This window comes from Hyla sarda, chromosome 2, assembly GCF_029499605.1.
Source record: "Hyla sarda isolate aHylSar1 chromosome 2, aHylSar1.hap1, whole genome shotgun sequence".
Taxonomy (NCBI): domain Eukaryota; kingdom Metazoa; phylum Chordata; class Amphibia; order Anura; family Hylidae; genus Hyla; species Hyla sarda.
The window spans coordinates 92,210,065-92,221,618 of record NC_079190.1 but is presented as its reverse complement, the minus strand read 5'-3'; the positions used below and the strand labels follow the sequence as shown (position 1 = coordinate 92,221,618).

The following is an 11,554-nucleotide window of genomic DNA, read 5'->3' as shown; positions in this document are numbered from 1 at the left end:
CCGGAATAGAGGCGTTGCCTTGACAATGACGCAGAAGTACGTTGGCAATGAACGCACCTCTGCGTCGTTGTCACGGCAACGTGACTATTCTGAGGCCGGGCCCGAAGTGCTTAGAAGAGGCCTCCCCGGTGAAGATAGCAGCCCGGAACCAGTATCCCACCGGACCACCTCCTCTCCGGACAGTCCTGCAGGACCGGACCAGCGCCGAGCGGAGGTGAGTACTCAGAACTAAAGGGGGTGAGAGGGGGCTGGATGATGTTGAAGGCTGCAGTGGTCTTCAACCTGCGGACCTCCGGAGGTTTCAAAACTACAACTCCCAGCAAGCCCGGACAGCCGATGGCTGCCCGGGCTTGCTGGGAGATGTAGTTTTGAAACCTCTGGAAGTCCGCAGGTTGAAGACCACTGCGGGTGGGGGAGTTCACTCGAGTATAAGCCGAGGGGGGTGTTTTCAGCACGAAAAATCGTGCTGAAAAACTCGGCTTATACTCGAGTATATACGGTAATCAATAGAAATACCAAAGGTACATACTAATATACCGACACTATATATGTATATAGCACCTTATATTCATATAATTAATCAGTAAGTATAAATACAGATGATACATACTAGTGTCCTGGTAACAGTATATGAGGTACACATAGACATGAGCACTAAGACCGCATGGTGCAAAATTGCAGGTAAGGTAAATGCACTATGGCAAGCCATACAAGGTATACAATAACCAAACTTACTACAGTGTTCCCCCACCTCACACTCCAACAAGTTTCGCTTCCAGATGAAGCGGAAACTGTGTTGTTTTAATCATGTCTGAGTGGTATGTGTTTTTTATGGGTGGGGGGGGGGGTTCTTGTTGTCTACATGAATTACATTGTTTAATAAAGATCATATATTTTTGCTTTCATTGTGTATTTATATTTTCTTGTAATATTCTATTATAGAATTTTTTGGGGTATAAGATCCTTTGTAGGTTGTAACATTTTGTATTAATGTGCATAAAGAAGCCAAGGAAAGATGGAAAAATCTCCAATAGGCATCAAATTACAGATTAGACATTCTTATAATATGTCAACAAAAGTTAGATTTTATTTCCATCATTTACACTTTCAAAATAACAGAAAACAAAAAAGTGGAGTCTGCAAAAGTTTGGGCACCCTGCAGAGTTAATATCTTGTACTGCCCCTTTCGGCAAGTATCACAGCTTGTAAACGCTTTTTGTAGCCAGCCAAGAGTCTTTCAATTCTTGTTTGAGTTATCTTTGCCCATTCTTCTTTACAAAAGTCTTCCAGTTCTTTGAGATTTCTGGGCTGTCTGTCACGCACTGCTCTTTTAAGGTCTATCCATAGATTTTCAATTATGTTGAGGTCAGGAGATTGTGAAGGACATGGCAAAACCTTCAGTTTACGCCTCTTGTTGTAATCCCCCGTGGATTTCAAGGTGTGTTTAGGATCATTATCCATTTGTAGAAGCCATCCTCTCTTTAACTTCAGCTTTTTCACAGATGACATTAAGTTAGCATCCAAAATTTGCTGAAATTTTATTGAATCCATTTTTCCTTCTACTCGTGAGATGTTCCCTGTGCCACTGGCTGCAATACAACCCCAAAGCATGATTGATCAACCCCCATGCTTAACAGTTGGACAGTTCTTTTCATTAAATTCTGTTCCCCTTCTTCTCCAAACGTACCTTTGCTCATTCCGGCCAAAAAGTTCAATTTTAACCTTATCGGTCCACAGAACTTGTTTCCAAAATGCAGCAGGCTTTTCTATATGTTCATTTGCAAAGTTCAAATGCTGATTTTTGTGGTGAAGACGTAGAAGAGGTTTTCTTCTGATGACTCTTCCATGAACACCATATTTGTACAAGTATCTCTTTATAGTGGAATAGTGTACCACAACTCCAGTGTCTGCCAGATCTGTCTGGTGGGATTGTGCAGTCAAACGTGGGTTTTGAATTGTTTTTCTCACAATCCTGCGTGCTGTTCTGTCTGATATTTTTCTTGGTCTTCCAGATCTTGCTTCAACTTCCACTGTTCCTGATGACTGCCATTTCTTAATTAAATTCTGAACAGAGGATATTGACATCTGAAAACATTTTGCTATCTTCTTATAGCCTTCTCTAGCTTTGTGAGCATCAACCATTTTCAGTTTCAGATTTCTAGACAACTGCTTAGAAGAACCCATGGTGCTGATTGTTGGGGCAAGGTCAGATGAGTCTGGGCATTTAAAACCTTTGAGATTGACATCACCTGGTCTTCCCAGATGATGATTGAGAACAATCCATAACACTGGCAGGTCTCAGCTTTGCAAAGGGGGCAGTGCATGCTATAAATTCTGCAGGGTGCCCAAACTTTTGCAGACACCATTTTTTTTGGTTTCTGTTATTTTGAAAGTGTAAATGATGGAAATAAAATCAAACTTTTATTGGCATATTATAAGAATGTCCAATCTGTAATTTGATGCCTTTTGGAGATTTTTCAATTTTTCCTTGGCTTCTTTATGCACATTAATACAAATTTTTACCTGGGGTGCCCAAACTTTTGATCCCCAGTGTATACTCCATTATAACATTCACTAACTACATAACAGCTAATAAAGAAAATAGAGTCACATTTGAAAAATACATAAATAACTAATAGTTTTTTACACTGGTAGTAGACTGTGCTTTCCCCTAAATAAAATCTACAACCACAAATAAAAAATAAAAAAACATGAGTGACAAAAAGATGACATTTTATTGTCTTATGAAAAAGGCTAGTAAAATGAATTTACAAGTACAAAAATACACACTGTACAAAACAGACAAGGAATTTACAACCTTTTCTCAAACTGTTAAAAATATATTTTTGCTTTATTTTTTACATAAGACATTCTTTGAAAAAAAAACCTTTGAATATGAAATTAGAAATATCGAGTGTCCTCAATAGTCACTTAAATTGTCTACATTATAGATTTACATATTTTTTTCTGAAAATACAGTACAATAAAACATACAGTAACATAAGACAAGTCTTTTTTGTGTGTTTGCTTTTGTAGGAAACATGTTCTTTGGTTTTAAGTTGTTATATGTATTTTTATTCAGCAAGATTGATCAACATTCAATCCAATTTTTTTACTTCATTTTTTTCATGGGCACACATACCAAATATTTGGCATTGTATAGTACAGTTTTTTGTCCTTCGGGCACAGACTTTTCAATCAACCAGGAAATTTTCCAAAAACAGGACCAGGATTTGGATTCATAGTAGTTTAATAGTTTTCTGGGTTATCTCACTATTCATCAAATTCATCCTACCATTTTTTACAGAACCCATGATACTACCGAGGTCCTTAATAAGTTAAGATTAAAGTGAATGCATTTGTTGTTCTCTTATGAATATCCAATCCCATTGAAAAGCTGATTCATCTGTTGCAAAACATACGTGTATACTGTGAAGTAAAAAAACAAACACTCGAGAGCTGATCCATAGGCATAACTTTGCTTTTTGGCAATTTTAGAGATCTAAAGTGTATATTTAGCATATACGGTACTTTAAAAAGGCTCCAATACATAGTTTTTGGATATACAAGAAAGGAGTTAAAATTGAATACTTAGATGGTGTTTGTTTACTTTACTATGGACCCCATCTATTTTTATAGGGATGGTTCTTGTCTCCCTACCCAGTCTTCCCATAGAAGAAAGTTTTTTTTGTTTTTTTATCTGAAGGCACTTAGAAGTGATCAGTGTGGTAAATTATTTATAGTGATTGACTTATTGGAAATGGCATACCTTACTATATATATAACATTCACAAATAGTCTTACATGGGGTGATTAAAAGCTGAATTATTGCCCATTTAAAGGGGTTCTCCGGTGCTTAAACATCTTATCCCCTATCCAACGATGCCTGACGCTGGGGACCCCCGGGATCATGCATGCGGAACCCCGTTTTTAATCAGTCCCCGGAGCGTGTTCGCTCCGGGACTGATTACCGGCGACTACAGGGCGGGCGGCGTGTGGCTATCACGCCCCCTCCCGTAGGCTTGCATTGCGGGGTGGAGCATGACGTCACACGCCGGCGCAGGCGTGACGTCACACGCCGCATGCCCTGTAGTCGCCCGTAATCAGACCCGGAGCGAACACGCTCCGGGGACTGATTACAAACGGGGTGCCGCGTGCATGATCTAGGCGGTCCCCAGCGGCGGGACTCCCGCGATCAGGCATCTTATCCCCTATCCTTTGGATAGGGGATAAGATGTTTAAGCACCGGAATCTGCCGGCGAACAGGCAAATGCTTGTTGGTAAATTCCATCTTTTTGGTAGTCAGCAGTAGTTGCTCCTGATGTGCCATCTGTACTAGTACCTCCCAACCGTCCTCTAACCTTAACAATAGGCTGCTCGCTTATATGGTAGTGGGGCTTTTGTACCTCCTTAAGTATCAGGAGCCAGGTGAAACGACCTCTACTACAATCTATATAAACCCCAATTTTATACCTTTGGCTCATAAATTTAATAATATTTCTGCTCACAAATATTTCTAACCTATAATTTTTTAGGCTATTTATTAAGGCAATGTGTGATATTCTGAACCCCTCTAATTAATTTAATCTACCAGGTTGTCACTGATAAAGTAAGACCTGGAGAGCCTCAGGCAAAAATGTGTTGCTATCTTATTAAACTAGAATTTTTTCTGCTAAACCTGCCAGCAGTGTTATGAATTGTGTGAATAAAAAATTGGTTATAAAAGACTATCCTATATTGTACAGTCATAATACAAAAATAGCCATAGAATATGTGCAAATTTGTCACACTAAACGTCCATGATAAAAAAAACTAGCATTTCTAGAAAGTTTTAATGAAAAATATATCAAGTGAATTTTTATGTGTCGGCAAAACGAGAGTTGCATTTCTTAAGCACACTGTATTATAAAGTCCCAGCATTTAAAAAAAAAAAAAAAAAGAGAACAAGATTATGAGCAAGCGCTGCACCATGTGTGATCAGGGCAGTTGTCATACAAGTCTGTATTACTAAAGCTCTAAAGCACTCAGGAAATAGTGTTAAGGAACTTATTTTCGCCTGCTAAGGAGGACAGCATAGAGTTCAGGTCTGACACGGCCATATTTGGAACCATGGCCGCTGGATTGCGTGATGTGCTCAGATGGGAGGAAGGCTGAGATGATCCTGGTAAACCACTTTGAGGCAAGTTATGTGGCATCAGAGATGTGTGGTCAGTGTCATCTATAATGGCTGCAAAATCAATCTGAGTGTTTTCTAAATCCAAACTGTCTAAGGGATTAGATGCTGGGCATGAGCTACTGTATGGCATGGTGTCTGGCTTCACGTATCCCAGGTTAGAATTGTACTGTCCATGTTGATGTCCATCACAGCTGCTTTGGGGGTGATTTAATGTTGTACCAAGCTTTTGGCTTCCTGTTTTCCCATGATGCATTTCAACTTGACCTGAGTAATACATCATGCCAGGGGAGTCATTTGTGTCAGATTGTTGGTGAGTAGGAGGCAGGTTTGGCATTCTCCTAGGGCTTGATTCAGCAGAATGGTAAGATGGACTAAGTTGAGTAGGACTGCCCATATATGTTGACTGACTAGTCATGCTGTGCTGCCGACTTAAAGGCTTTGGGCCACAGGGAGGATGTGGCATCATATCCACGCTAAAACTATGATTTCCTGGACTCCTCATGGCTTTAGAGTGACTTGACTGGTTATCATGTGGGTTTGGACTCAATAATTTGTTTTGTGGTTGCTTGTTTTGATAATTAATATATTTGGGGCTCATATAAGCTGGTGCGTGAGTTGCATTCTTGTGCTGGTTCTGTCCAGTATCAACATCCTCCCCGGTGCTGTTTACTATTGGCATAGTTTTGGGCTGCTGCTCCCACATTAGTGCTTGTTGGGACTGAACATAATTTCTAACCATCATTTCTTTGACCTGCATCATCGGTGTCTGTGACCTTCGTCCTTGAGGGCTTAGCATGTTAGGGTTAAGGCCAACATTGTAGAGGTTTTGTATGTTTTCTTGCTGTCCTTGGTAATCACAGTTGGAATTCCCAGGAGGTAAAGCCACAGTGTTTGGCTGGTTGTAGGCTTGCTGCTGCATAGAATGCTGCTTCATGTTCTGACATGACATCATTGAGGGCATCGTCTGATGAAATTGTTGTTCTGGTTTGATCTGAACCTGACTCAAGTGGTTATACCTTTCATTATTTACATACATACCCTGTTGTTGGCAAGAATTAGTGTTTCCCAGGGAAACCTGTTTGGTTGTCTCAGAAGCTGGGCTTGGGTATTGGTTATGACAATGACTCCCTGGTGACATGTTTGGTGGTGCCACCTGGTGGTTTGCACTTTGGCCATCAGACATGTCCATGGTTGCTGAGCTTACTTCATGCCACTGCACAGGTAAATTCAAGTTTCGAGTGACTTGCCTTGTATTCTGGAAAGGCTGATTGTGAGTTGTCATTTGACATTGGTTTAAATCTGAGTGACTTAATACATTGCTCTGACAGGAATGGTTATTTGTATTCATGTTTATACTGCCTAATGGTCTCTGAGAATTAGAGTATGCATTATGATTTTGCATGTCTAATCCATGAAGTTGGTGGTTAAAATTCATGTGGTTATTGGTGGTCATCTGAGATCCTTGATAGCTCATATAGTGCTGCATTTCATTACCAACCATCATACTCTGTTCCTTATGTTGAGATGTTAAATCTGTGCTTGCTGTCTCCATGAACACATTCTCACTGATGCTGGGTGGTCGGGGTGAGAAGATATGTCTTTGTAAATTCACATCAGATCCTCCATATGGTTGCTGATGTCCAAGAGTCTGTCGTCCCATCATTGATGTGTTCATATTTGACATACTCTTGAACCGCTGCACTTTGGGTATTACTTGAGGATCTCCACTAGGTCTTGCAGGATCACTAGCCCTTCTTATTCCAACCCCTGGTGCCTGAGAAGGATGAATTATTCCTGTACCATAACTGTGGTATTCATTGTTGCTATGTCTTCTTTGGATATAATTAGAATGTGCTGAAGATAAAGATGATCCACGGTAGTCACTGACAGCGAAAGTCATGCGATTATTAGAACTCATTCTCTCCATATTAGGAAGAGGGGTAGGTGGAGGTCCACCAGTAGCTGCAGCATACTTTGCCTTAAGCCTATATTGCTGAGCTGGAGTAAGACCTGGAAGACCATTGGTATTGGAATGTCTTAAAACATCAGATGTACTTTGGTCATATGTATCCACCATGTTTCCGAGCTCACCTGGCCTCTGATTAGAAAGATATGGTGACACCACTGAAGATCTTCGGCTCACTGTATAAGCTGAGCTCATTGTACTGGTCGTACTGTTACGTCTGTCATTCATTTGACTTAAATGTTCACTAGATGTCAACTCCATGATGTTATTATGGGGCAGGTTGCACATACTGGGCAATTCTCCCTGAGAAACTGAAAAAAAAAAGAAAAAAAATCAATTGCTAGAAAAATGTACATATACAGTCATGGCCGTAAATGTTGGCACCCCTGAAATTTTTCAAGAAAATTAAGTATTTCTCACAGAAAAGGATTGCAGTAACACATGTTTTGCAATACACGTTTATTCCCTTTGTGTGTATTGGAACTAAACCAAAAAAGGGAGGAAAAAAAGCAAATTGGACATATTGTCACACCAAACTCCAAAAATGGGCTGGGCAAAATGTTTGGCACCCTTTCAAAATTGTGGATGAATAAGATTGTTCCAAGCATGTGATGCTCCTTTAAACTCACCTGGGGCAAGTAACAGGTGTGGGCAATAGAAAAATCACACCTGAAAGCAGATAAAAAGGAGAGCAGTTGACTTAGTCTTTGCATTGTGTTTTTGTGTGTGCCACACTAAGCATGGACAACAGAAAGAGAACTGTCTGGGGACTTGAGAACCAAAATTGTGGAAAAATATCAACAATCTCAAGGTTACAAGTCCATCTCCAGAGATCTAGATTTGCCTTTGTCCACAGTGCACAACATTATCAAGAAGTTTGCAACCCATGGCACTGTAGCTAATCTCCCTGGGTGTGGACAAAAGAGAAAAATTGATGAAAGGTGTCAATGCAGGATAGTCTGGATGGTGGATAAGCAGCCCCAAACAAGTTCCAAAGATATTCAAGCTGTCCTGCAGGCTCAGGGAGCATCAGTGTCAGCGTGAACTATCCGTTCACATTTAAATGAAATAAAACACTATGGCAGGAGACCCAGGAGGACCTCACTGATGACACAGAGACATAAAAAGGCAAGACTACATTTTGCCAAAATGAACTTGAGTAAGCCAAAATTCTTTGGGGAAAATGTCTTGTGGACAGATGAGACCAAGATAGAGATTTTTGGTAAAGTACATAATTCTACTGTTTACCAAAAACGGAATGAGGCCTACAAAGAAAAGAACACAGTACCTACAGTTAAATATTGTGGATGTTCAATGATGATTTGGGGTTGTTTTGCTGCCTCTAAATTATTTTATTTTGAATTTGGTGCCTAAATACCTTAACAGGAGCGCCATTGTCTCTGCACCCCACCTCTTGTAACTGTGCGAGAAGTGTGAGACCTAGTGTAATGTGATTCTATCATTCTGGGTCTCGTGCTAAAGATGGGTGCTAAAAAGAAGGAGCAGCAAACTCTGTCTCCTAATTCACAGTTACGATCAGTGGGGAATGGAGACAATAGTGCCTCTGTTTAGGTATTTAGGTGCCAAATTCAAAATGAAAGTAATTTATAAATTGACAATGCTGCACTATAGTCATTTTACATAAAACTTAACAGGGACACTTTAAGTTAAGTCAACCAGTGTTCACTGCAATATTAGTGACGTCCAAACCCCAATTATTATTTTGTTGTTTACTATAGTTAATGTATCTACCTGTGTTGTGGATAGCAGGAAGTTTTACACACTTTCCAGAAGATGGTGCTTTTCGCATTTGGTTGATCTTATCGATTCTGAGGTTCTCTAGTTTTCTCAGAGCTGAAGCTCCTGCAGTGCCAATAGACTCCACTGAGGGAATATCATCCAAGTTGGAAAGGTCCTCAAAACTACCTCCTGTGTTGGCATTCATTTCTACTCCACTGTCATTGTTGTTGGTGCTACCTAATGGAGACCTCTCACTGCTGCAAGATGACTGTCCACCAGGGCTAGCTTGGGACTTCTGCACAAAAAGAAAATAGAAATAGACACAACAATTAGATAATCTGTTAATTCTGCATATATTAAAATGATAAACATTATCCTAAAAATCAATACACAAGAAGAGAAGAGAAGGATTGCGGAGCAGCTCACCAAATCCTTAGTCCGTAGTATCGGGTGTCCAATCGCGGTCAGGCGGCAGCAAGACGAGGAGGCTGAGATGGTACGGGGGGGCAGGAATCAGATGTCAGGGCCACAGCCGTATCGCACCGTCATTTGCTTTGTCACAAGCGACGAAGCACCTGACGTTGTGATACGGCTGTGGCCCTGACGTCTGATTCCCCCCGTACCATCTCAGCCTCCCTTGTCTCGCTGCCGCCTGACCGTGATGTGATACCCAATACTACGGACTAAGGATCTGGTGAGCTGCTCCGCAATCCTTCTCTTCTCTTCTTGTGTATTGATTTCAGATGTTCTACTAGCGTGCAGCACCACCCACAGTGATCCACAATTTGGCATTCAGTTACCATCAGCATACATTGAATAGTGTTAATGAAATACTTAGGATAAAACAACAGCAGTGCTGGAATTTCTTTGACTTTCTTTTATGTGGATTTATTATTCTAAAAATGTTTTGTTGAGATCAGGTAAACAATTATAGTATAAACAAAACATGGGGAGATGTATTTTGGCACGTGAAGAATGACATGACTAAGAATATTCTCATTTTATTTTGATTAATATTAATGCTCAGGTCACTTAATTGTACACAAAAAAACGTGGTTACCAGCAACATTGTATCACCTTCCCAGTTGTTTTAAAGTTAATCACATGACTCTGATATGTGTTCAATTGATATTGCAATAACTACAAAAGAGTTCTTACCAAGGACATGTCTGGCACAGTCAGTCTTCCCTCCTCTTTTCGGGGCTGAGAGGAGCTTGATTCCAAGTCTTGCTGGATATCACACTTAATTCCTTGAGTCATGCCACCTTCATGGGGTCCATGACTCCGAGGCTGACCATCCCCTCTGTGTTTCTTTGTAATGTGAGCCTCCGGACCATGAACTGTCTTCACATGCTTTCTGAGAGAACTGGGATCTGTGTATCTCTTGGTACATCCAGGGATCTTGCATACATAGGGTTTCTAAATATAATGTGACAATTGTTAAGCTATACTTGTCACTGGTTACTGTTGTTTCAAACAACTTTCCAATAGAATTTCTAACATATTTTTAAAACACTACATTTACCAAAAATGACTCCTTACATTAGAAAAATATCTCTAAAATCATGGCCACTCATCAATCATGGTTGATCTGTGAGTGTCCAGAGAATCTACACCCACCATCAAGGTAGATCAAGGCTACCTTCTCATCTTAGCAGTGGCAGTGCCTAGTGTAACCCTTTCCTTGCTTTGCTGCTGCTGTTTATTTCCTCTCTGCTCTTAGACCTTGCAAAGCCAGTACTTTTGCCAGGACTATGTCATGGCATAGTAGAAGAACAGTATGTCACCTGATGTGCTGTTTGGTGGTTGGCTAGAGAAGTGAGAGAGGAAGTAACTTTGTGTGTACTTCTAGCAAACAGCACAGCTCTGCAAACAGCTCTGGCTTTGCCCCCTAAGATGGAGAGAATGGAAAATAGCTGTGCACAATGGAGGGGGCTCAATAACAACAGTGAGAGCTCCAAAATCAGCTTGTCAGCACTCTGAATAAAATCATGCAGCTATTTAAAATGTTTTTTTTTTTATCAATAGATTCTCTTTAAATTATTTAGAGTATATCCTTTTTTGTATGTTTAACAATCATACACAGTCCATCATACCTCATTAGAGTGAGTACGATTCTGATGCTTGGCTCGGTCAGATGCATTAGAAAAGGCTTTGTTACAACCTTCATGTTCACATACATAAGGCTTCTCACCAGTGTGGGACCGCAGATGAGTTTTCAGGTTCTCAAGGCGTGAGTAAGCTTTGTTGCAACCCTCAAACTTAAAGAAAACAAAATACATATCTGTTTAGTTCTTATAATTTACATCAGTCACTTTCTCCCAATCTTATTTTCCTATCTCAGCTGTGTGGACATGGAGGCCAGTATTCCAGATTTATGGGATGAAATTTCCCTAAAGGGCTTATCCTATCTGGACATTTATGCCATACCCACAGGTTCATCTTAGCTGTTTTTGTCTTCCCTCCAGCAGCCACAACCAAGCCGAAGAAAGCTGGGGTCCCTCAATCACAAGAGAGGTGCGGGACTCACTAGGTGCACAAGACCATAATAGCATATCCTGTGGATATGCCATATATTTCCAGATGGGAATATCCCTGTAAATAACTTCAAGTCGAATTCCACCACAAAAACTACTTGTTGTCCACCTAACTAAATACACATGTTCTCTGAC

The 11,554-nt window shown here is 40.5% G+C and overlaps 1 protein-coding gene across 5 annotated transcripts in view; it reads right to left on the bottom strand.

Annotated features, from left to right (window-relative positions):
• Nucleotides 1-2,746: 2,746 nt before the first annotated feature.
• GLI1 (GLI family zinc finger 1) overlaps nt 2,747-11,554 on the bottom strand; it is a 166,457-nt gene continuing 157,649 nt past the window's right edge. For all 5 annotated transcript variants that reach the window (XM_056562537.1, XM_056562541.1, XM_056562540.1 and 2 more), the window contains 4 exons: nt 10,979-11,143; nt 10,041-10,301; nt 8,895-9,177; nt 2,747-7,453 (listed from right to left, as the gene is read on the bottom strand). In XM_056562537.1, the coding sequence (XP_056418512.1) occupies nt 5,025-7,453; nt 8,895-9,177; nt 10,041-10,301; nt 10,979-11,143 (3,138 nt within the window). In that variant the 3' untranslated portion in view covers nt 2,747-5,024. The remainder of the gene's footprint in view (nt 7,454-8,894; nt 9,178-10,040; nt 10,302-10,978; nt 11,144-11,554) is intronic.